At 45.5% G+C, this 27,663-nt stretch overlaps 1 protein-coding gene across 2 annotated transcripts in view; it reads right to left on the reverse strand.

The window, feature by feature from the left end:
- Positions 1-27,663, reverse strand: part of UBN2 (ubinuclein 2) — a 1,320,634-nt gene that overhangs the window by 1,115,094 nt on the left and 177,877 nt on the right. For both annotated transcript variants that reach the window (XM_069652705.1, XM_069652704.1), the window contains exon 3: positions 13,990-14,091. In XM_069652705.1, coding sequence (XP_069508806.1) covers positions 13,990-14,091 — 102 coding nt within the window. The remainder of the gene's footprint in view (positions 1-13,989; positions 14,092-27,663) is intronic.

Below are 27,663 nucleotides of genomic sequence, written 5' to 3' on the forward strand. Positions count from 1 at the left end.
CCGGTGCTCGGCCTTCCTCTTACCCGAGCCAGAGCGTAGGCTCGTGGTTGATGGCGCCGGGGAGGATGCACCCTGCCTGGCGCCCGTAGAGCCCGACCGTTCGGCGCTCCCGGTGCCAGCGGACTCGCGGTGCTTGGCCTTCTGTTGGACCCCCGTCGCCGGGGCGCCCTCAAAGGTCTTAGAAGACCGCTCCGACTTCTTCTTCTTCTTCTCGCCTGACGGGCTCTTACCTTCCAGCCAGTTGGCGAGACGTTGATGGCGGTCCTTCATGGTCCGCTCCGACATATTGCCGCAAAACGCACAGTCCTTCTCATGTAGGCAGTAAAGGCAAAGGGAGTGTTCGTCCTCCTTAAAGACATTCTGAAGCTGGCATCCAGGGCAGACCCTGAACAGCTTTCCGGGCGTCGAGCTTCCCTTCTCCTGGGCCATGTCCGAGATGGGCCTGAGAAACTTCTGGAGTCCTCCAAAAGCGTGGCTCGACGAAATCTTCACCCTTGAGGGGGTTGACGAATCCGACACGGGTCCCCGTTAATCGGATGAAGAAACGGTGGAGCTTGAGGCTCTTTTGACCGAAAAAAGATTTTTCTGAGAAAAAACGTGAAAAAAACACTAACGCTCGAGAGCAATAGCACGAGGATCCCAACACTTGAACGTGCGGTAAAAATCTGAAGATGGCTCCCAGAGGTGGGGCTTAGGTAGAGGGCAGTCATTGGCTGTGGTCAGTATGACGCAGAGATCAGTGATTGGTTACTACTACGAAAGACAGATCAGAAACGAAACTGATACTGATTTTTTCTTTACCGAGGATTCCCAGCCTGACGACGGGGAATATTCATGAGCATGTGAATCCATGCCAGACCCCATGCTGGAGAATTATGCATAGACTAGAAAGGCTTAGAGGTCGCACACAGGCCACAGAATTTAGCACACTACCCCTTCCCCAGAATAGAGAAACTATAGACTGAGTTCCCGCACCACTTCCAAACGCTGCCCCCGCACTGGACTCCCACAGTCCACCACCCACTAACCACGCCACACCCCACCCCACAATACCACCTCACTTAACATATCAGACACGACCACCACTCGCACTTCCACAAACAAACCACACACGCCTCACATCAAATGTGCCCTCCTCAATGTCCGATCACTCCCAGCTCATGCATCTGATATTCATGACCTCATAACCAACAATAACATTGACCTATTAGCCATCACTGAAACATGGTTACATGAAGCATCAGGCCCCGCCGTTGCACTACCACCTGGCTTCACCATACTCAGACAAGACAGGCCAGATCGAATAGGAGGCGGAGTAGCCCTCATCTACAAGGAGAACCTCCAGCTCCGACCCGTCAGTCACCCATCGACCAACAACTCTGACCTCTTAAGACCAAACTCACACCATCACCCAACAGCACCATCAACATTCACCTACTATACCGCCCCCCCCCCCCAGGCAACACCCCAGACTCCCAGGATAACATCATTCACATACTCAGCAATAATATCAAAAGCTCCACCAAAACCCTTCTACTAGGAGACCTCAATCTCGGATTCAACGATACTAAGGACAAATCTGCAGCCACTCTCACCAAGGAACTTAATGACCTGGGCTTCACCCAAAAAGTAGAAAATCCTACTCACGCCAAAGGCCGCATTCTTGATTGGACTGCAGACCATAACTGCCTCTGCACTATCACCTATAACTGCTCACTGCCATGGACTGACCACAACTGCATCGAGTTCTCTATTCCTATCACCAAAAACCACAAAACTCTGACCCCTGCTAGCGCTGCACAAGTCAGAAGCTCAAAAAAACCTCAGAGGATAACGTGCACCCATACCTCAATACCCCCGAGTTAGCTCCCCCATTCGCTAAGGACCCCAATATTCTACCAGACATCTACAAAGATGTCATCACCAAAGCCATCAATGAAATAGCACCACTCGAATGGAAAAAAGAGAAGAAAACTCTACACACCAACTCTTGGTTTACTGAAGATCTGCACTCAATGCGATCCCACAAAAGAGCAGCACTAAAAAACTGGCAATCTGACCCCTGCACCAGTACCAAAAACAAATTCAATCTAATCTCCCACCAATACAAGATAGCTATCACCGATGCCAAAGCCAACACTTTCAACACACATCTCTAATGCCAAATCACACTCTAAAGAGATCTTCGCCATTTTTAATGAGCTCATCTCCCCTCCCAATACACCGGACGAAATAATCAAAGATGAAGCTTGGTGTACCAGCATTCAAGCTGCCATGCTACACAAAATTGACCTTCTCAAAAAGAAAATCAAAGACCACTGCAAAGCACTTCCTCAACAGACAGGAACTAAACCTACCAACACCCCCACCCACCTCGTCCAAGCCCACCATACCAGACTTCTCCTTCCTTTGAGGTGGAGCTATAAATATTTCACTCGCTTACTGAACGCTAGTGGAAAGACACAGTGGGAAACCACAGGAATCGGAACTTTTTGCAAAGTTGCAAAAAACCTTTTTCTAAATTGACGTTTAAAAAAGGTACAAATGAGATTGCCTTGCTTTACAGATATGTTTACCCCTGGCCCTCTGTATGGTGCACCCTTTGGGGGCTTATAATTGCTTGAACTGACAGGAATGTACAGCAAGGGGGTTTTCTTGGTTTTTATTTGAAGACAGTTGGGGACTTAGTGGCCCAATTTTAACAACGGTAATTTGTTTACCCCCGTTTTTTGCATTAGGAGGTTAACTAACCCGAGCATCTTGGGTCTGAGTTCATAACAAATTTAATTTTGCTCCCCATTTATGAAATAACAGATTGTGTTTTTTTAACAATGTTGTTTGTCTATGTTTTTAAGCATTATTTAATGTTTTAAATCATGGTGGTGGTGTTGTTTTATATGTTGTAGCACTGATAAAGCCTTTGAATAAGTCTACTAATCCTGAAGACGTTGACCAATGGTTCTGTAAAATCTGGCCAATTGATGTCAAGTCGAAACTATACAAAAGGAAATCCAATGATGAGAGTAATACTAATAGAATAATCTTGGATACTTATAGTTGATACATAATGGTGGACTGTCAAAGTAGGAATATTACTACTGTAAAAGTTATTTAGAATGTCTCTATACAAACTAGATTTGATTGTGAAGATGAATGGTAGAATGATGTGTTAGTGATATACACATAGGAGAAATGTCTACACAAAAATGCGCTATTTGCACACAAAAAAACTTGTTCACAAAAATATATGTTGATTGGAAATTGTTGTCTTATAATTGTTCAAAAATGTATTTATGAAATTGTAACAGAATAAAATGATATAATTTTAATAAGAACACACTCTCTGGTCCTCAGCATGCGCTTTCTGAAACACATTTATTGAATCTTTCAGCACATAGGGCATCCTCTCTGTTTAGTGTATATATTGAACTCACCCCAGATGCCCATGTAGGGGTTCCCCACCTTTGTTTTTGGATTCTCCTTCAGAGACGTCACTGAATCAGAAGTTATCAACCTACTAAAAAATCTCAAACCCTCCCCCTGTAAAGGCAATATTTGCCCACCAAAACTCGTCAAAGACTGAGCAGACTGCTTTGCGCCGCTCTTTACAGCATTCATCAATGCGTCCTTTAAAACAGGCATCATCCCAGCTAACCTCAAAGAGGCCTGGGTCCGGCCTCTTCTAAAAAAAACCTACTCTCGACCCCTTACAACCTAACAACTACAGACCAATAACCACAGTGTAATTCCTCCTGAAATTACTGGACAAAGCCGCACATTGCCAAATCCAACACTTTCTGGAAACCCACTCCATCCTCGGGACTAGGCAATCGGGCTTCCGGAAAGGACATGGCACAGAAACAGCCCTGGTGGATCTGAAGAGTCAGATCACCCAAATCATGGACAAAGGCAAGCCTGCTCTTCTGCTCTTTCTAGATCTCTCAGCCGCTTTCGATCTGGTTGATCACAAGACTAATTCACACCTCACACACTCAGCCAACTTCTCTAAAGAATCAGCTCTCTGGATCACCTCCTTCCTAGAGGGAAGAGCCATGAAAGTCTTCTCAGACATCGCCAACACCGCTCCCACGACAATCCACTGCAGGGTCCCTCAAGGATCATGCACTGCACCCAGACTCTACAACTTGTTCACCAAACCCCTCTTTGACAAACTCGACTCATACGGCATCACATACACGAACTACGTGGACGAAACACAAGTACTTCTACCCCTTTCAGGATCATACAACGAAGACGCCAAGGCACTCCACACAATCTACTCCATCATCAAGGCATGGATGGCAGTTAATGGCCTTTGCCTCAATGGAGGCAAGACTGAAATCATGATATTAGGTCAAGAGAACACCCTAGACAAACTTGACAAACTGTACGCTAACTTCTCCATTGACAACTCCATCATCCCCGTATCCACAGCCGTAAAGACACTGGGAGTATACCTTGACTCCTCATTATCTATGACTAGATAAGTCAGCGCAATCACTTCCTCATCTGCGCACACCACCAAACTCAAACGCCATCAAGCCTTACCTCTCTAAACCCAACTGCCTCTCTATAGCGAGAGCAACCATTGGAGCCAAACTGGACTACTGCAATGCACTCCTAGCAGGCACATCAGCCAAAAACATAAACAGACTACAAGTCACGTAGAACAATGCTCTCCGGGCCGCTCTTAGTATCCCAAGAAGAGAGCATATCACCCATGCCAGGCACTCAGCCCAATGGCTCCCGGTCAAAGAGCGGATTACTCTCAAAATCTTCACCCTCACTCACAAATGCCTCTCTCTCTCCACCCCGTCCCATCTATCAGAAACCATCTTCAAACCATCCTCCTCTCGTCCCACCAGGACGCAATACTCCAATCTACTCTGCATCCCACGCATCAAAAAAGCCAAAGCTGGAGGTCTAAGTTTTCCCTACATTGCAGCCAAGACCTGGAACGCTCTTCCTGCAGACATTAGAGCGGAAAACTCACTCCCTATTTTTCGCAGGAAACTGAAAACCTCATTCCTTGCAAAATAATAGGAAACTCTCAGGAATCCATGTAAATATACTGCATTGCTAATGTGTCTACTGTAAATATTGTATTTTTGTATGTAAATATTGTATCCTATGTAACTAAGATATTGTCTGTAACAAGCGCCACAATGCCCCCAGGCTGATGTGCGCTCTACAAATCTGAATAAAATAAATAAAAATAAAAATCTGGTGTCCTTTCCTTTTCAGCTCTGAAGAAGTGGAGACTCCAGAGCGGCCGCGATGAAGAGTCAGGTAAGTATCTTGTTCTGCTCTCTTTTCTCACTCTTCCTTGCAGGTAGTTCGAGACTGGACGGGCGTCGCTGATGGCTGGCCTGGAGCTGCAGACACGGTGAGCGTTATGCTGCAGGAGTGCAGAATAAGGCAAAGCGTGTTCTGTATCAAGGGTGTGGCTTATATAGTCTTCTGAAAGTAGTCCCCAGGTAAAGTAGTTCCAGCACCCACACCCAAGCAAATAGTCCCACGGCAAGTAATCCCTTCAGCCTGCTTCAGATTGGTTTACACGTGCTTCATTGGGTTTGAAACGTGCCATGTTGGTGATGGCAGTATGAGCATGGCGCCAAGGGCGCCAGGACCGAGTCCAGGAAGCCCCTGCGAGATCCTTTGGGGCCTTTAAGGCCCCCATGGGACCCAACGCCTTAGGCAGGTTGGTCTGTACCTGATGTTTGGGGGTATGGACCGTGACAGAACCCTCGCCTCTTGCATCCACTCAGTCCGCAATCTTGGACATGCTCCCTTACAAGATGCTATTTCTGACTAGCTTAGCAGCATAGTAATATTGCATGATGGCAGAAAATGGCATTTGCATTATCGAAGTCCATTCTCTAACCAGGGATAGCCTGAGAACCAATTACACTGTGTACACTGTGGGGGTTCTCGCACTAGAAAATATGGATAAATGCATCGACAGGCAATTTTAAAAGCACATTTATCCCAATATAGTATGTGATAGATGACCTAAAAAACACTAACTTGCGGAGAGGGTTCAAGGTTTTTTATTCAAATGAGTCAGGGTGTTGAGTTGTCCCTCTTGTCTGGAAAAAGCAGTAGGTTCCACCCTAACATAGACATCAGTCGCTGGAGCCCCGCTCAGTCTTCTTCCTTTCACTCCCTGATGTTCCTCTCCCTATTGCTCACGCTATTCTAGCCTACTCCTGCTACTTCCTCTTTCTGTGCCCTCTGAGTTGTCTCTTTTTACTCTGCCCTTCTCCACACCACCACCACTAATACTACTACTACTCTGCCCTTCTCCACGCCACCACTACTACTCTGCCCTTCTCCACGCCACCACTACTACTACTACTCTGCCCTTCTCCACGCCACCACTACTACTCTGCCCTTCTCCACGCCACCACTACTCTGCCCTTCTCCACGCCACCACTACCACTACTCTGCCCTTCTCCACACCACCACTACTACTACTCTGCCCTTCTCCACACCACCACTACTACTACTCTGCCCTTCTCCACACCACCACTACTACTCTGCCCTTCTCCACACCACTACTACTAATCTGCCCTTCTCCACACCACTACTACTAATCTGCCCTTCTCCACACCACTACTACTAATCTGCCCTTCTCCACACCACTACTACTACTAATCTGCCCTTCTCCACACCACTACTACTAATCTGCCCTTCTCCACACCACGACTAATCTGCCCTTCTCCACACCACGACTAATCTGCCCTTGTACTCAGTCAATCCCCTTCCACTCACTCACCAGACTTCCTTTAATACTCACTCACCAACCTTGCACACACATAACAGAATCACTTGCTCTAACCAAGACCTCACCTTATCCCCCAGAAAGCTGCCACACTCCAGGACAACAGGCGGTGTGTGCTGGTCATTGGTCTGCCTCCTTCCCAACCTCTGACCTCACTCAACCAACCAAACAACCAACCAACCAACCACTTCCGGCTTTCTGTCTCCGTTCTCATGTTACCCTTTCTTTTCCCATTGGTCTTCTAACCCCAGCCAATCTGTCCTGCAATTCCCTGGCAAAGAACTCTTAGAAATGCAATAATTCAAAAGGGGGCTAAGCCCCACCTTACTGGGAAAACCGGTCTGCATTGGAGGGCGATCCGAATCGAATTGAGGGGAATGTATTGTGGCAATGTCCATGGTACGCATGAGATAAGTCTGTTTTTGTTAGGATGCCACTGGAAGGCACATTTGTGATAGCTTGTGCTGGAAAACTCAGTTGCAACCGTTTCAACAAAGCATACAGAGGTGCTGATAAGTGGTGCACCGAGTTCCTGGCAGCTGTACAGGCAGTTAGCTACTTTATTGGATCTCTTGCTTCCTGCTGTCCATAGCAATCTGATGCCTGGAGGCTCTGGTGGGCGGTTGTCTTGCCGGCAGTCTTCCCAGACCTTAGCTGTATGTTGTGGTCTGCAAGGAAAAGACTGAACAATGTTGTGTACAGGAGGTATGGGGTGATTCACTGTTGAGATGCCTGCATGCACAGGAACTGGGGACCTACCAACAGCCACAGCTGACACCTTCCCTTATGCGGTAGAAATGGCTCTGGCCTTCCATCCACATAGGCCACCAACACCAGGCTGAGAGGTCAGATTGAGGGCATTGTCACATAGAACACAAAGAAACTAACATTTAACATTTGTAAGAGTGGGGAATAACATACTGAAATCTTTATATCAAATTATTTAATTGAAAGTCATGTGGGGATGAGGAGAGATTGGAGGAAGGTGGTGGGGTAGAAAGCTACAGATTTCCCTGTAGCCCAGTTCACCGCTGGCTGCCTCACCTGAGCAAACACACAACCTTGCAAGTTTTTTTATTTCACATCAAGCCACCCGAAGATGAAACAAATAAGGAACTACCTGTAATTCAGAATATTGGCAAAACCCTATTACAGCTGATCACAAGAATGAAAGGTGATCAAAGTGTCAGAGTGCAAATGGCAGCAATTCACACAAACCAATTGGCAAGCAGAAACAATGGGAAACAAAGTCCAAATAGTGTACAGAGCTCCTAGCTCATCCAATAACCCAGACATTGACTAACCACTACTCATCACCCTTCGCCTCAAACCCAAAACGAAACTCATTTTCACTCAAATTGTTAACACCCCAACCCACTTAAAAGGCAAAATCCTAGATTTGATCCTAACATTGAACACTACAGTAACCCTAGAAGACATCCTAGAGATATCTTGGACTGATCACTTTCAACTTCGATTTAACATAATCTTGACCATCAATCTAATCTCACCCACTACCCCTTCCATCCCTAGCTTGGTGAGAAACACACGCAATCTCACCCCGGAAAACCTGACCCACATCCTGAACAAATTACTCAATGCACAGTCCATAGTTGCCGCTAACCCTGACAGCATCTCACTGCATTACCATACTTGCCTGAAAACAGCCATCGAAGTAGCCCCTCGCAGATCCAAACTTCCAAGACTCACGCAGCAACACTTGGTTCAATGACGAACTCATTGAACTTAGAAGAAAAAAGAGCCCTATAACACCCAACCAGAAAAAAACCTCCAGTGAATCTAAAAAAGAACTCCTTTCAATATCCAAAACATACAAACTCGCAGTGATTACTCATAAAGCAAACTCCCTGAACCTACGCATCACCAATGCTGCTTCTAATAGTAAAGAATTGTTCTCCATCAGAACTAGAAACTCCCATCCCACTCCCTAGTCCAGCTACCGTGAGTAAAGCTTGGTATACCACCATCCACAATGCCCTAGCCTCCAAAGTAAACACGCTACAAAACAAAATCGCTATGCAAAGACAAATTCTAGTACACTCCGCTGAGCTCACCCCCACGAGATTGATGGACATCACAGCGACTAAACCTCAATTTCACTTCACCGCAGTGACTCCAACCCAGGTACTTAAGACTATAGCTTCTCTCAAACCTTCCAACTGTAAAGGTGATAGTTTTCCTGCAAAGCTATTGAAGGCCTGTGCCCCCACACTAGCTCCCATTATCACTAACTTCATAAAAGCCTCGTTCAGCCCCAACTCCATCCCCGCCAATATCAAAGAAGCCTGTGTAACACTCCTTCTCAAAAAACCCACTCTAGATCCCACTATTCCCACCAATTATAGACCCATCACTACAGCCCCCTTTCTCCTTAAAGTCAGATAAAATTGCCTATACCCAAGTACAAACTCACCTTTCATCTGTTAAGGGACAGACAATCTGGTTTCCTTCCCAGACAGAGAGACAGCCTTACTGGACTTAAAAAACGAGATGGATGCTATCAGAGACTCAGGGAACCTCTGTATTTTACGGTTGCCAGACATTTGGTCGAAAAAAATTGGTCGACCAGACAAATGGTCGAACCAATTTGGTCGAAAACCAAATGGTCGAAATTTTTTTTTTTTTATTTTAACCCTTTTTTTAAATTTTTTTGGGGGGGTCCCCCCCAACCCCCTTTTTTTCTCTAAAAACCCCTTTTTTAACTAAACGAAAACCCGAAAAATAAATCTATAAATAAAAAAAAAAAATTCGACCATTTGGTTTTCGACCAAATTGCGTTGACCAAATTGCAGTCGACCAGTTTTTTTTCGACGAATTGACTGGACACCTATTTTACTACTACTTGATTTGTCCACGGCCTAACATTAGCTAAAAACGTTCACTTCTCAAAGGAAGCACCTCCTGGATCAAATCATTTTTGTCAGATCGCACCTCCAGAGTAGCCATCGGCGAAGAAGCAGCTGATCCTATAACAGTCTCACTGGGCATCCTGCAAGGCTCCTGCCTCTCCCCCACTCTCTGCAATGCTTATACCAAACTCCACTTCACTGCATGGGAGTAATATATACCAATTTCGCGGATGATACACAGATACTCATCCCAATCCCAGGTAATCTAGAACAGGACATCATCTGCCTAAATAAAATCTACTCCCTTATCCAGAACTGGATGGCGACAAACAGCCTCTGCCTCAATGGAGAAAAAACAGATCCTCATAGAAGGTGCTCCCGCCCGCCTAAGCAAGCTACATCAAGATACACATCCATTGGCATAGATAACACCCCAATTACCATCTCGGACTAGGTCAAAACCCTAGGTGTTTACCCTTACTCTAGCCTCACCATGTGTAAACACATCAATTCACTCTCCTCCTCCACAGCATACACAAGCAAACTTATTGCCTTGAGTCGACCCTTCCTCACACCCCTAAACTGCATCACCCTTTCAAGAGCCATCATCTTGTCCAAGATAGACTACTGCAACATACTCCTGCTAGGGACCTCCATGAAAAAACATAACTAAAATGCAACTATTACAGAACAAAGCCCTGAGAGCAGCGCTTCGTATTAATAGATGGGATCACATATCACTGTACAGGAGAGAGGCACACTGGCTGCCTATACAAGCCAGAATACTTCACAAAACACTCACCATCACACAAATGTGTCACTTCAAATATCCCTATATCTCAATCAACGCCTCACATGCAAAACGGCAACCAGAACACTCGGATCCAACGCCAACACCCACCTACTCATTCCCCTGCTTCAAGAACTCCAGAACAGGTAGCTCCAGTTTCCCTGTAGCAGCCCCCAGAATCTGGAACTCACTCCCATCCAACATATGTAATGAGCCCTCCCACCCACAATTCAAGAAACTATTAAAAACCTGTCTCTAACAAATTCTAACTATACGGCAGACTCTTCAAGAACCACTGCCTATCCTCTAGGCTTTCGGTCCTGAACCATTGTATATTAACCCCTTCAGTGACAAGGGCGAGATAACTCGTCCTTGGAATTGAATGTGCAGTGCCAAGGACGAGATAGCTCGTCCTTTTTGGCACTGTGTTTTGAGCGGATCGCTCAAAACTGTAATCCAACCCCCGGGCTATGTGAGGAGGAGGTCCCCCATCACTGCCAGGGGGCTATATTACCTTCAGTTCCACGTCGGCGTGCGTAAAGCACGTCGGCGTGAAACTGAAAGTAAAATCACTGCAGCAGCCATTTTCGGCTGCTGCGGTGAAGAAAGAAGGTAAGAGCCCTTCTTTGTCAGCCTCGATCTCCGGCTGTATTTCAAGCCGGATATCGAGGCGGGTATCGTTGGAAAGGGGAGATTCTCCCCTTTCCAATGATACCCATTGTGTGGCATTGCTGCTCACGGATCTGGTGCAGGGCGCGCGGTCCGTGGGCAGCAATGTCACTGGATCAATAGACATCCGTTTGTTACGCGGGGGGAGGGGGGACTGCTTACTAGGTAAGCGGCCCCCTGTGGCCACAGCACTGGAGACCCCTGGGGGCAGATCATCACTGCCCTCAGGGGTGAAAAAGAAAAAAATATATATATATAAAAAAGTCGAGGGAAGGGGGGAGGGGGTTTGGAGCCCACTAGCCACCAGGGATATTGGCGAATGTGGTGTGGGCCATCAAAGATTGTGGGACAGGCCCCCAGTGGGTGGGGCAGTAAGGTTTGGGCACCCTGGGGCCAGATTGGCACACCAATGTGCCCCTCTGCGCCAAGGCAAGTTTCGTAAACAACGGAAAAAATGGAAATGGTGGAATGCATTTTAGGGGGGCGCTGTGGGGCATTCCAAAGGGACGGGGAATTTTCTAATGGGATAGGGCGTTGACCTGCCCACCCGCAATGGAGAGGGTGCCATGTCATGCAGCCCTCCCTGGGACCAGATATCTGCTTCTAGGAAGGGACGCCTGAGGCCAGGGAGGAGTGCAGGACAGCCCCTACCCCCAGGGAGGGCTACATTTTGCTGGTGTGACCGTAGGTAACATGTTTTTTGTTTTGTTTACAGCTTTTTCTACCTGAGCAGCTGCAATGTTATGGGAGTACTATTTTTTATTATTCTATGGTTAGGGCCCACTGTCAGTGGGGTGGGTGAGACTGGGGCTGGATTGTTGGTGGTGTGGGTGTGAATGGCCCGTATGGGCAGATCACCTCCAACTGTCCTGGAGTTGCGGCTGGGTTGCATTACAGCTTTTCCCAGACTCTTTTGCCGAGACTCCTTGGTGGGGAGAAGCTGTAATGCAGGGCAGCCAGGGCTCCAGCAAAGTCGGCGGTAATATCCCTGGCCTTGGGCACCCTTCTCCCATGTGGGTCTTTGCCGGGGGTGCACCTACCGGGGGCGCAAAAGGAAAAGGGTAACCCGCTGGTAACCCCAAGCCTTTTGCCACAGCACAATCTGTTCATATGGGCAACCTACAGATTTGGGCCTAGGGTTTCGAAGCCAGCAAGGGAAACAGGGAACCCCATGCATTCCCCAAAAGAGGACACCCGTGGGAATCCACAGAGGTCTGACTTGCACAAATCGGCCCAGAATCTACTACCCAGAACCTCAGACAAGAGAACATTGTGTTTTTTCCCCACCAAATATCGCACTTTGTCAGGGATTGTGGCTAATAAAAACTGGGGCAATTTGAGCAAGGCAGACCACTGTGGATTCCCACGGGTGTCTACTTTTGGGAAATGCATGGGGTTCCCCGTTTCCCTTGCTGGCTTCGACACCCTAGGCCCAAAACTGTATGCTTGCCGTTCCTCACCACATTGGTTTTCCCGATTTACACATGCTAAGTGTGTCTGTTCAGGCTGTGAGCATAAAACTCCTGTGTACCATAGCTCAGCATTTGGCTTGTGGTATTGCTTGTTTTGTAAAACACTACAAAAAATGTGTTCTTTCCTAACTGCAAGAGTCGGGGAATGTAGCGGAGCATTGCTTTTCTCAAAATTCATAGAAGTCATTGCCGTACCAAGCTAACCATGTCCAACACATACCTTTTTTCGGTCATTTTCCCGCTGTTCTCCCAATCTATGGCATTTTCCACTACCTAGTTGTTGCCTGACCTATGCAAATCACCCCTTCCTAAACTTGGAATTTTGTCTACTTTCCAGAAATATATGCCTTTCTGTCCTCCAATTCGGCTTTGCTACGCTTTTCTTCCATTCCGTCCATGCATGTCAAATTGGCAAAACAGTTGATAAACACATCAAAAAAATTTTTTTTCGTTTCCACTCAACCTGTTCTTGAAAGCCAGGAAAATGGGGAATTCAGCACAGCAAACCATTTGTTCCTAGCTCTTACAAGGAAAAAACCACAGGCTTCTTTGTACATCAATTTATTGGCATTTTTTGCTTATTTTCTCTCACCCCCCCAACAGCAACCTAGGATTCCTGGGTGGCGTTACGACAGCCTAAATGTGGGAAAAAAAGGAGCCAAATTTGGCCGAGATATCGCATTGAATGGCCACATAACGAAATCACCAAAAAAGGCCCTGGCACTGGGTGGAAATAACCATGGCACTTAAAGGGTTAATTATCAAGTGTTACACTGTCTATGTTCTAATTCTGTTTACCATGTAAGATTGAAATCATCCTGTAATCAATTATGAAAGTATTCCTATAACCAGTTCCAAGCAGGTCCACCATGCAACCAATAAGCTTGTACGTTTTCTTGTAATCTACGCCGTGATACCCCCGGGTTTGGGCGTATAACCAAATGCAATAAATAAAATTAAAATAAAGTAATCAGAAAACTGAAAACAGAGTTAAATTGAAGATGATTGAGGTTTTCCAACATCATGAAGGTCAGACTGTAGAGATTTCTGCAGGTAAAGTGCATAAAGATTGCTTTTCAGCATTTTAAAAACTATTTCAGATTCAACCACTAAATGAAACAGTATTAGAGGCAAATACTCCAGATTCATGTTGGTAAAATTGGTAACATCACAGTTTTATGGAGCAACACTCAATACTACAATTGTGTCCCAATTACTTGCATGGCAGCTACAGAGGAAAGGTAGACACTGCTTGTACAGCAGTCATGTCTCAACAACCCCCGTTTGCCTAGCAGACAAAGAAATGGTCTCTGCGCTCACAAGAAAAGGAAATACCTACCAAAGCTGAATTCATGCTTTAGACACTAACCCACATCATTAGGCTATCCTTATTTGGTTACTTACAGCTTCGGAGTTATCAATGAAGGGGTCTGTCTCATCATACCCATAGCCAATGTCGATGAGGTCCTGCATCCGGTCTTTGCGATGCTTGTGAACCTTTCCACCCTACAAAGAGCATCAGAGCAGCATTAAAGCAGAATCTTTAGGAGGAGCATCAGCAAAGTCCTGAGCAGAAGAACATGACTTAGAATGTGAAAGTAATCGGTGTAATAGGCTTCCCTCACTATCAATGCATATAAAATGGTGGCAGATGGAAAATGTGAAGATCCAGTACAGAGTTTGTGGGTGATGTAATACAGCCAGCATTGTTTGGTTTTATGCATTTGCTGGGATCTTTACTGTTGGTAATGGCAAGGAGCCCAGGGACAGTGCACCAGAGACATCTTAATGCAAACATACTTACCTGCAACACCAGTTTTGCCGTTTGAAATGGGTTACATAGTTGTAGCCATTCCATAATTATGACATCTGTAGGTTGCATCCAAATCATCCTATGTTGATTCAAGAGCAAGTCTTGAAATTACTTTTTATGTCAACAAAAACCCCATCAAACGGCAAAAAAACACTACCCTCTTTAAATGCATCACCTGATTAGGAACATAGATGGAAGGCATGGCTTAATCTGCTACACTTGTGCGCCGTGAGGCACACGGCCGTGTGGCGCTTTATAAGAATTAAAATAAAAAATTGTGAATCTTAAACAGAAACCACCAGCTGCATATATATAAGTAGTGAAAATATCTTGTACAGCACACTGACGTTCTGGCAGCAGCATGGAGAGTAGTTCTGCAAAACAAATGGGGAGCAGGGTAATTGGGCTGTACGGAAAGGAGAGGCAGGTTTGTGCTGGAGAGTTCAGGCCAGAAGTACCCAGGTCCTGAGTCCAGGTGTGGGTCCATCTTGGTCTAACTTGGGTTGAAGCCATGACACTTGGGTATATGTTTTATCCAAAGGGTAAAACTCAAGATGTATTAGGCGACGGTACCGGGACAACGGAAGAGACTCCCTGGTGGGGAGCGGAAAAAGGTAGGTGATGGAGGTAAAGAACCAGAAGGCCTTACAAACAGGTCTGATCAGTTCAAACAATGTTAATGTGGTGCTAGCAGGCATAAAGCAGGTGGCATGCCATCTGGCTGAAAGAGGAGATCCTGTTGTGTTATCAGTATGGATGGTGTGTTCTTACTTATCCTGGAACCATTTTAAGAAGATTCCTTAGTTGTAATGGTGTCTGTTTGACGGGGAGAGAAAGCTGGGGGGACCGAATCGACTCTCATCTCCATGGTATTTTTCAGTTAAGTGTTGCACACAGACATTTATACATATGCTGGGGACATGCCGGGGAGGCTGTTCAGAATGGATCCAGTCTCCATTTTTCTCTGGTTGCGATGTTGTTGCTTTGGTCAGGGCTAGTATATCTGAACTGTTCTGGTGGGTGATTGTGTCCTGGACTGAGTTGGCTAGTAGGTTGCACATGGGTCCTATCTTTGGAGAGTGCTGTGTTCGTTTGTTGCAGTCTTGCGATCATCCTTGTTTTGCAGACTAGGTGACGTTTCTCTGAGCCTACTGGCCTGGGAATGGAGGACCATAAATTGGTGTTTCCAGTTGAAACAATTAATATTGGATTCATTTCCTCTTGGTGTATTCAGGGCACCTGCATTGGAAGGCACTCTGGGCTAAGGAGGTTTAGAATAGTGTTCCTTTTCTTTGATGTAATGCATACAATTACCTTTTTCACAAAAACATGGACAATGTATGTCTAACAAAGCATCCTCCATTCTATATTTCCCAATGTTCCTCTTTGCTCTTCAGATAACACACAATTAAAGAAGCACCATATAAAATGGTTTCATGGCTGGCAACATCCTTACTGCTACTCTATAGTTTGAGTCATTCTTACTGCCAACCACTCCATGGAGGTTACCCTAGCCCATTATTTTTCCATTGCTGCTTTCACATTACTCGAGCATCACTTATATATGTACTGATCATATTTTACCAGAACTGTATTTTGTATGGCAGGTCTGATTTTCACCCCCCACCCACCCACCATCCCACCCTTTTCTCCTCCCCTGCTCAACTACTGGTTGACACACGGGCCACTTTTTAACTTGACAACACAGCACAAGGACATCTGATGGCTACGGACAATAGGAAATGAGCCAGCAAGCAGAGCTGCAAGATGTTAGTGGGGGGGGGGGGGGCAGCTTACAATTTCCTTTGAAATGGCAAAAGTGCTCCTGAAGCTTATCCCAACGGCCTAATTAGATTATATTACTACAGACCAAGTAAGACCTCATGCACTCCTACAGGTTTACAACTTCTTTGGTGTCTCGCAAATACAACTATCATCTATGACCCTTAATTCACTGTAATCTTTATCTTCAAACTACTGTGTGCTTGTTCGCATTGCTCAATAGATGTCCTTACGAATTTCGATCATCCATTTTCACATATCCTCTACTTCATAATGATTATTCCAAATTTGAATTTAGCATTGGCTCACTTGCAAACCAACAGTCAGATTAGGAAGTACAAACATTCTTTGAATAACCTTTCATTATGTATGATGTAATGTCGGCCCATCTACTATTGAATTCATTTAATGAGTACATATTTCATTTGCTTTTTATTCTACAGTGTTCACTGCTGTCTGAGGGGCCTTCAGAGCCAACCATTTTTTAATGAAAAAATTGGTCCACCTTTCTTTCAGTGAACTTTTTCAGAAAACAATGCTCTGCCTTCCACAAATCCAAGTGCTTTTACCCTAAACACATTCATAACAGGGTAGTGGTCTACATCTAACAATTCTTATACCAATCTGAGGGGGGCATCTGGAGAGGTAGTGAAAGACCTAGCTTTTGTAATATAAAATGATGCAGGCAAATCTGTTTCTGGATGGGGAATCTGCTAATCAGACCCGTTTTCATAAAGCCTTCATGCCAAAATATAGGGCATCCATGCGACAATCTCCTGAAAACTAACACCTGTTAAGTGGCACAGGGCAGGTTCAAAGGACACATGTGCATTCCTCACAGCTGGAAAACTCAGCTCAATAAAATTACCTCCGTCCCCAACACAAACCATAACTACGCACTAAATCTATAGACCTACTGGCCCTCTCTCCTCATTTGAGGAGGACCTATCGCTACTGCTCACCACCAATTCCAAGCCTGGATCTCAAATCCTGCTCCTAGGAGACTTGAACGATGGACGTCATGACACTAAAAGACTTCAATGCACTGACCATCAGTAATAACATCGCAGATCTAGGATTCACACAATAGCTCTCACAACCAACTCATAACAAAGGCAGACAGACTGGATTCCAGATGCTAACTGTAATATCAACATATTATTTAACCAGCCCTGTCCATGGACAGATCACCATACCATTCTCTTCAACATCCAAAAGAGCATGAACCCTAACCATGACAAACTACTGGCTCCTCCAAGATTAGCTAGAAACATGCACAATGTAACAGCGCTTAAGATTCTCCCGCTACTCCAACCTATCACTGACTGATCCCAATGTAGACCCTACTCATCTCGTGGACCTCTACAACACGACTATACTTGAGGCCACTGATGAGATTGCATCACAAAAAAAACTATGAAACGCCAAACCCCTCGCCCATATGAGCACTTGGTTCACTCCTCACCTAAGATCACTGAGAAAAAATAAAAGAGCAGCCGAAACAACCTGGAAAAACCTCCCTTCCACAGCCAACAAAGAACTTCATAACGGCATCTTCCACTTACAAATCAGCGACCTTCCAAGCTAAATGTGATTCCTACAATCAATGGATTTAGAATGTAAAATCTAATACTAAAAGAATTATTCAACATACTGAGAGAGCTCGAAACTCCTACAGTAACTCCCACTTCCTGTGAGACTACCTGGTGCCTCAACATTCAAAAAGCGCTCTCTAAATAAATTGAGCTCCTTCAAAAGAGAAAAAAATAAATAAATTATGTCTAGTCAACAATCTTCCCCAACCGACATCCCAAACGCCTCCACGTGAGCATCCTGACCTATTTAAATTCTCCCTCCTAAGTACTAATGAAGTCGAGGAAATCATCTTAAGCCTAATACCTTCCAGATGCATGGGTGACATCTGTCAGGCTCCTATTGTTAGAGACCGCTAAAGAGCTTGCACCTTTTATTACCTCGCATCTAAATGGTGCTAAAAGGTCCTGAAATTATTAGCCAAGACGTCGAAAGGTGTGCCCCACAACCACAGCAAATTGCAGGCTAATTGGATTAAGTGGGCCCGAGATATTGTCTGTTTCAGGTGCGACTTGGTGGGCATTTAGTCCCACAAAATGACGGACGACAAAGGAATCGGTACCCCCAACCATCAGGATCACGAAACCAGAGTATGAACAGTGCAGCGCAGAGCTCTCTCGAGAAGGGGCGCCTGACGGAGCATTTCCATGCTTGCTCGCAGTCCGCATTGAGCAGCTAAGCCTGGGAGCGGCGAAATACGTATACATTGTAACGCAAGCCGGGATCCCCCGAGAGATCCATCGAGGGAGCTGGCTGCGCAAGTTTGATGCTGCCGAGCGCGGCAGAAGTTGGGCCAGACGGAGCGGCCATCTGAGCGCTTCCTTTGTGTAAGGATTGAGAGCCGCGCGCCGGGACTAAAGGCCACATTGTTGCAACGTTAATAGCTGATGCATGAACTGAATAGTGAAGTTCGGGACGGCCGCGCGGAAGACAGTGGCGTGTGCGAGCTGAGCTGTGTAACTGATATGGAGTCTCAGCAATAAGAGCAGCAAATACAAACGGCGGCTGCTCATAGCTTACAAGAGAAGCTGATAATGGAGAAAGCGGGCACTTGGTAGCAACTGCTACTGGAAGACATACTAAAAAAACACTGGACTGGCTCTAATGAAGGTACGTGAAATGCAGATCGACTACCCCTCTCTTTTAGTCCTGTATATATCATAGGCAAGGGTAAAGGTGAACCTATACTCTTTGTTTGTAAGGTCTACGCCTTGTTGGGAAAAATTGCACAGGGGCTGCAACTTTTTACGAAATATCTATCTCATTAATAATCATAAAAATACCTTAAAAACTTTACAAACATAATTGATTGTCAGTCATACCATTCAATCATCAATCATCTATTCTAACAGGGGAATACTAAAGCTTACAAAAGACTTGTTGCATAACAATTAATCTGAATATGCATTCAGGAAATAGGAAAAAGACATTAGATTTTCCCTCTAGCAGTCGACATATGTTTCGGCCCGTTGTCTTGTACCAATTATGTCAACTGTGGTCACGGAAATGAATGTGGGGCCATCTTCAGGACAACGATTTTTAGAAGATCAATCTTGTTCCCCATTGACACTCAAGCACATCTAAAAATGTAAATATATATATATTAATATAAGAAAGAGAGGCAGTATATCCCAACAAAACTACTCCAAGGCGATGACTAGTTTTTGCTATTCTAGACACACGTACAGAACCCACCTATAATCCATAAACTGTGGTTTAGACTATTGAGCTTGGTCAGACATTCGGGTATGGCATAATGAACATCCCTTGTCCTTGTTCCTATATTTAATAAAAAACAACAACGTCTTAGTTTTATTTCCCTTCTAATGAGAAAAGTATTTGAATAACAAACTGAAAAAAACTTACAGGTAAGTAACTTCTGTTTGTATATCTTTGAAACCAGCATCAAATTGACAGAAATCTGCCGGGGGCCGATCAATGGCATCACATGGACATATGTTCCAATGACTGATGTTATGCCTAAATCAAAGAGAGAAAGGCACATTAATGACTAAATGTGTTCTACTAACCGATGTCTATATTCAAGGTGTTTATCAACTTTGACTTCATTAAGCTTTTATTGTTTTATCATGAACTGTGAACTTAAATTGTGTAAATTACTACAAGCGGCGACAACTTGTACCTGCTAGTCACCCTCTGCTTTATGTAGTAATGTAGCAAATGACATTGGCCGATTAATGAGTGAGAACCTCAAAGCGTAATAGAAAAAATGACTTCCTCTGGTTGCTAATATTTATGTCTTCTGAGTGCGCATGTATCTACCACACGCGCACGTTAGAAGGGGCTTAGTATACATTTATTTCCACTTCAATGACCAGCACACAAAAATGCAAACCTGTAATTGTTTGAAAACACAGGCTTCGGTCACAGGACTGTGTTTTCAAACAATTACAGGTTTGCATTTTTGAATTTTTGTGTGCTGGTCATTGAAGTGGAAATAAATGTATACTAAGCCCCTTCTAACGTGCGCGTGTAGTAGATACATGCGCACTCAGAAGACAAATATTAGCAACCAGAGGAAGTCATTTTTTCTACTACGCTTTGAGGTTCTCACTCATTAATCGGCCAATGTCATTTGCTACATTACTACATAAAGCAGAGGGTGTCTAGCAGGTACAAGTTGTCGCCGCTTGTAGTAATCTACACAATTTAAGTTCACAGTTCATGATAAAACAATAAAAGCTTAATGAAGTCAAAGTTGATAAAACACCTTGAATATAGACATCGGTTAGTAGAACACATTTAGTCATTAATGTATCTTTCTCTCTTTGATTTAGGCATAACATCAGTCATTGGAACATATGTCCATGTGATGCCATTGATAGGCCCCCGGCCGATTTCTGTCAATTTGATGCTGGTTTCAAAGATATACAAACAGAAGTTACTTACCTGTAAGTTTTTCAGTTTGTTATTCAAATACTTTTCTCATTAGAAGGGAAATAAAACTAAGACATTGTTTTTTTATTAAATATAGGAACAAGGACAAGGGATGTTCATTACATGCCATACCCGAATGTCTGACCAAGCTCAATAGTCTAAACCACAGTTTATGGATTATAGGTGGGTTCTGTACGTGTGTCTAGAACAGCAAAAACTAGTCATCGCCTTGGAGTAGTTTTGTTGGATATACTGCCTGTCTGTCTCTCTTTCTTATATTATATTATATATATATTAACATTTTTAGATGTGCTTGAGTGTCAATGGGGAACAAGATTGATCTTCTAAAAATAATAGTTGTCCTGAAGATGACCCCACATTCATTTCCGTGACCACAGTTGACATAAGTGGTACACAACAACAGGCCGAAACATATGTCGACTGCTAGAGGGAAAATCTAATGTCTTTTTCCTATGTCCTGAATGCATATTCAGATTAATTGTTATGCAACAAGTCTTTTGTAAGCTTTAGTATTCCCCTGTTAGAATAGATGATTGAATGGTATGACTGACAATCAATTATGTTTGTAAAGTTAAGGTATTTTTATGATTATTAAAAAGATAGATATTTCGTAAAAAGTTGCAGCCCCTGTGCAATATTTCCCAACAAGGCGTAGACCTTACAATCAATGCGTATGGGTTCACCTTTACCCTTGCCTATGATTCATACAGGACTAAAAGAGAGGGGGAGTCAATCTGCATTTCACATTTTCCTTATAGATTGTCCCTTCCAACAGATTTGACCCCCCCGTGAACAGAAAATAGGGATTACCCATTCATTTAAACCAAACAAAATCTAATGAAGGTACGCCTGTGCTCCTGGTAATAAGGGGAATTATAACATTGGGGGCTGTGGATACTCTGTGGGGCTGCAGACAAGCATATGTCCCCTGAGCAGTCAAAGAGTTAAAAAGTGGACGCCTCCACATGGAGACACAGCATGTAGGGTGAATCCAAGCAGAGGTGGACGTAAGAGACTGCTGGGGATGCAGAAGGTGGGGTGCTGATTGTTAAGAGCCTGGAAGCTAGGTGATCACGACAAGGGAAAGCGTGGTCTCTAAGACGCAATAAGACAATCTGAAACGTGGGAGGACACAACCCACTCTAAGAAATAGCCCAGCAGACAAGCCTACGCTGGGGCTCCTTTGGGATAATTGCCCCAGACCCAGAGAGTCACACTGGTGCCGTATCAACAGAAGAGCGGGATCAACACACCCGAGACCAAGCAACCTCGGGCGCATAACTGAGGCCGCAAGATGACAGGGCGAGGGGCCGTCAGTAAGAACAAGAACAAAATCCACAATGGAGGCATTCGCCAAAACGCAGCAATCTCCTGCGGCCATAGCGCCCAAAGGCTTGCCAGCACCAGCGGACAGCACCGTGGTGACCGAAAATCACTAGATACTGGCGGCCATTATGGAGCCGAGAGACTCATGGGATATAGCGATGTCAGACCTGCGCACTTCCCTGGAGGCTAAAATAGATGCACTAGGCATAGAAGTCACCCTGCTGAGGCAAGATGTTAGGGCGTTGGCAGAGAGGACGAGCAGCCTGGAGAGTGCAGTGAAAATCAACACGGACACTAGCACCAACAACGCAAAGGAGGTTCATGTACTGAAGCAACAGGTAGCTAACCTGGAGAATCGGGCAGAGGAAGCGGAAGGGAGAGCAAGAAGGGACAACATCCGCGTGGTTGGCCTGCCGGAGGGGGAGGAAGGACAAGACCTGACAAACTACGTTGAGAACCTACTCTTACGAGAAATAGGGGCCGAAAATCTCTCGCAAGGATCTGCAGTGGAGCGTGCACACAGAGCCCTTATGAGGAAGCCGAAGCCTGGGGCCCCTCCCCGGGGGATAATTGCAAAAATACTGAACTACAAAGATTGTGAGAAGATATTGGAGCACTTTCGTAAAGGGGGAACGATTGAATGGGCCTCAAGCACCATCACTGCGTATCCAGACTATACAATGCTGGTCCAGAGGCAACTGTACAGCTATGTGGTAATCAAAAGGAGGCTATGCATGGCTGGAATAAAATAAATGCTCCTGTACCCCGGGAAATTGAATGTGCTGCATAAGAGCAAAATGTAATTTTCTGAGACTCTGGAGGAAGCAACGACATGGCTGGACCTGCAGGGCTGCCCGGAACAAGATACGGAGCAGGCGCAAGAGGAACACGATAAGTGACTGAGATACTGTATGTATATTGATATGGCACAGAGTGAGCACCCCAGCAGTGCCTATGATAAAGATTAAGACTCAGGGGTGTGACTGAGTAAGGTGGATAGTTGGCTGGGATACCATTGACTGTAACAAACTTAAGGAACTGGAATATAGCAGCGCGTATACATACGCAAATTGTGTAGCAATGTGTGGTTGAACTGAAGCAAACAGGAGCGGCAGAGCGAAAGCACCCTACCCCCCGAACAATAGTTGTAGTAGTAGGTTAGCCATTAGGGCGACCTCACCCTGCAGAGCTTAGAGTACAGGCGAGGGCTGGAAAGAGCTAGATGCGGGGGTGCCTGAGATCCAGGGATGGAGCTGGGCAACAGTTAAGGGGGGGTGTTGTTGGGGGTGGGACAGGAGGTGGGAGGGGACGGGGAGTTTGGAGTGTTTTTGGTTAAGCAGAATTTAACTTGGGGAACAAGCCTATATAGACTGGAATGGAACCTAAAGTTAGACTGCACCTACGGGAGGAGGAATGGAATTCGAATCAGCCATGGGGGAGCTTAAAATAGTTACATGGAACGTAAGAGGGCTCAATAGTTATTTAAAGAGAAATAAAGTTATGTTGTACCTCCGTAGGCAGAAAATAGATCTTGCACTGCTGCAAGAAACTCACCTGACACGAGAGAGAATGGATACGATTGCCGGGAAGTGTAAGGGAGTGTTGGTGGTCTCATCATATTCCGCTTATGCCAGGGGTGTGCTTATATGGGTGGCGCCACATGTCCCATTCCAGTGATTGCAAGTGGTAGCAGAGACAGATGGGAGGATGGTTATATTGAGAGGACTGGTCGAAAATAGGGAGATAAGCATAGTGAATACGTACGCCCCGAACCAGAACACAGCGGCGTACATCAGAACATTGTGTACTAATCTGAGCACATGTGTGGGGAGCACGAATATCTGGGGGGAGGGGACTTCAACTGCGTACTGAATCCAAGGGTGGATAGATCGGATGGGAAGATGGATAGACCTTCCCCAGCCGCTAAAGCGCTACAGATATTGCTGAGTGACTTTGGCCTGGAGGATGCATGGAGAACGAGACACCCCCAGGAGAGGCAATATTCACATTATTCTTCCCCACAGCAACTACTCACAAGGTTGAACTATGTCTTTACTGCACCTGAAGTGATAGCGGAGATTACACAGATAGAATATAAAGCTAGGGTACTTTCAGACCACTCGCCCCTGATTCTCGGATGGCAATACTGCCCCCCCCGAGAGCAAGGATTCCAACATGGCGCCTACGAGCGGAAGCACTGAGAGACTCCTTTTTTAGGGAGGACTTGAGGGAGGAGATTGTAAATTATTTTGAGACGAACACTGGTAGTGTGGACTCGGCAGAAACACTATGGGAGGCCTTCAAAGTTGTGATGAGGTGAGTAGCCATAGCAAAGTCTAAAGGTCTACAAGGGGGGATTCTAGCCGATCTACAGGAGACAGAGGACTAACTAGAAGACGCTTTAAGGGGCTACAGCAAAAATGTGCGGAATATTGAGATAGATTGTGTAATCTCAACTATAAAAAATATGTAGAGAGACAGCATGCAGGAGGTGATAAGCCAGGGAGACTTTTGGCATGGTTATATAAGAGCGAGACCCCCAGAGCCACAATCAGGACCATAGTGAGAGAAGACGGGAGCGTAACTGACACCCAAGAGGGAGTTAATCAAGAATTTGCAGACTATTATAAGTCATTATATGGAGACGATGGTAAGAGTAGTTGCGCTACAATAAGAGAAACGCTGGACGACATAGGATTGCGAAGGTAAGTTAGGAAGAAAAAAGAGGAGCTAGATGCACCGATTACCTTATAAAAATTGGGGGAGGTGGTGAGGCAGTTGCCTACTAGCAAAACCCCGGGGGGCAGATGGACTCCCTAGTGAGTTTTACAAATTATACATAGAAGAGGCCCTTCCCCCACTGTTAGAAATGTTAACCGAAGCGTTTGAGACCGGGAGCTTACCAGAGTCGCTGAGAGAAGCAATTATAATACCGCTTCCCAAACCTAATAAGCCTGGGCAGAGCTGCAGCTCCTATAGACCCTTGTCGATGCTGAATCAAGACAGCAAGATACTGACTGCTGTCTTAGCAAATAGACTGAAGAGGGTTATTGGTAGACTAATACACCCTGATCAAACGGGTTATGTCCCAAATAGGAACATCACCAATAACCATAGACGACTACAACGAATTATTGAAAGCGCCAGTGAAAAGGAAGGTGAAATGGCAATTGTGTCCTTGGACGCAATAAAGGCCTTTGATTCAGTTAAATGGTCATGGCTGCTTGCGGCCCTAGAGTGCTATGGGTTGGGGCCCGGATATGTGAGGTGGGCAAAAATACTGTATAGCGAACCACTGGCTAGAGTTAAGACAGGATCAATAATATCGGGAAGGTGGCAGTTTAGCAGAGGCACTAGGCAGGGATGTCCGTGGTCTCCAATGCTCTACATACTGGCCCTGGAACCTCTAGCAATATACCTGAGACAACAATAGGACACCATAGGCATTGAGGCGAAAGGGGAGCAACATCTGATCTCCCTATACGCAGATGACCTGCCGCTGTATTTGCAGCGCCCGGAAGAAAATCTCCAATACATTCTTGAAGTAATGGAGAGATATGCGGGGTTGTCTGGTATAGCGGTGAACCCCCAGAAGTCCAGCATGCTCCCACTAGGAGGGTATAAAGGGATTCCGGTGGAGCGGTTACCCGTATTTCAAGTACTATGGGCGTTCAGCACATTTCGGTACTTAGGGATAGACATATACCACACAGTGGAAGAGGAGCATAGGTGCAATACAGAGGTGGCCATCCAAAAAATTGAAAAATGCATGCAGTTCTGGGCAAAGCTCCCCTTGGCGATGATGGGCCGGGAAGCAATGCTCAAGATGGTGGTCCTGCCTAGGCTCCTACACTACTTTGGGAATATACCATACTTGATACCTAAAGGTTCTTCACCAAATTGAATAGCATGTGCAGGGATTTCCTATGGCATGCGAAACAGAGTGGCGTTATGGAAGCTACGGAACTTTTACGACAAAGGAGGGATACAATTGCCCAACTATGAGGTGTATTATGTAGCAAGCCAGTTGCAGTATGTTGGCAAATGGCTCTCTGATGAAGAGACCTCTGAATTCAGGCTGTTCGGGTGCGACTGTGCGCCATTTTATTTCAAGGAGATGTGGGTACCCAACGCAGAAATGATAGGGTGCCCTAAAATGATGCTATTAGGGTGGAATATGTGGCGTAGGGCATGCCAGATGATTGAGAACCCGTCCCCATGCTCTCCCACTGGCTGCGCTAACAGGGGCAGATGAACAGCTAAGGATGATAATCAGAAACCACTGGGAACCGGTTGGGTTAGCAACAATGGGTGATATTTGGCGGGAGGGTTCTATCATTACCTTTGAGGGGCTGCGGGTATTAACTGGGTTGCATGCGTGCCAGTATATTACATACCATAGAATGGTGCAGAGAATTAAGAAAATATGGCCAGAAACTGTGCTGGAGGAAGAACCAGATGTCACCATAGATGTGATATATACGACATAGCCGAAGGAGGCCACGAGATATCTAGAATATAGGAGATGTTGATGTCTAAAGAGGGGAAGGAGGTCACAGTTGAGACTAGATTGGGAAACGGAAGTAGGAGCCCCGATGGAGGACGGGATGTGAGACCGGGCGGAGGGGTATCATAAGAAGGTATCTAGAAATGCGAGATTGAAACGGATACAACTGTATATATTACACACAGGGCATTATATGACACCCCAAAGGATATCGAGGTTTGAGAATGCAGGACGGCAGGCATGCCCCAAGCGTGCTGAGGAAAACACAGGCATGGTGCATATGTCCTGGGCATGCCCGGTCATCGAACGCTTTTGGAGTGAAATAAAAGGGAGACTGGAAAAAAAGGGGGTCAAGATTGTGGTGGACACAGTGTGGGCCTGTCTGTTGGGGGGGGGGGGGGTTCCCAAGATAACAGAAGCGCAAGCATGTGGGTAAACTGAAAGTTCTGGCTTATGTGCTTGCAAAAAGGAGAATTGCCATGGGGTGGAAGACCTGCCACAAACCCAGAGTGGAAGTGTGGTGGAGAGATTTACAGAAATGGGCGGCAGCAGAAACCATGGCATAGCAAGAAACGAGGAATGCAGGGAGGGGTGGGGGGGGGGAGAGGAGACCGAGTCCCTTATGGCCTGGAAATCATTGATAGCCGAGCCGTTTGGGTCAATACGAGACCCGGTAGAACCCACAGAAGGAGAGACCGTACCACAGGTTGCAGAAACAGAATGTGTAAAGTAATACTCGTAAGGGGGGGGGGGGGGTGATAAGGGAAGCAGTGGCTTGAAGTTAATAATGTATCATGAAACTGCTGATATATGCACTGCCTGTTTGGTTTGTATTGTTTGAATTAATTAATTAAAATGTTTTTTTAAAAAAAGAAAAAATCTACTGGGGCTAAGACTATCAGGCTTCCGACCCAGGCATGGCACTGAAACATCACTGATAGAACTAGTAACCCAAATAGAAGCTATAAAAGATGAAGGCAACCTTGCCCTCCTACTACTAGTTCTATCAGCTGCCTTCGACCTAGTGGATCACAAAACCCTTTGCAGTCAGCTCTCCTCCGCAGCACACTTCTCAAATGACGCCACTAACTGGATCCAATCGTTCCTCAGCAACAGAACCACCACAGTATTTACCCCT

This window comes from Ambystoma mexicanum, chromosome 3p (genome assembly GCF_040938575.1).
Source record: "Ambystoma mexicanum isolate Mex_15411 chromosome 3p, UKY_AmexF1_1, whole genome shotgun sequence".
NCBI classification, from domain to species: domain Eukaryota; kingdom Metazoa; phylum Chordata; class Amphibia; order Caudata; family Ambystomatidae; genus Ambystoma; species Ambystoma mexicanum.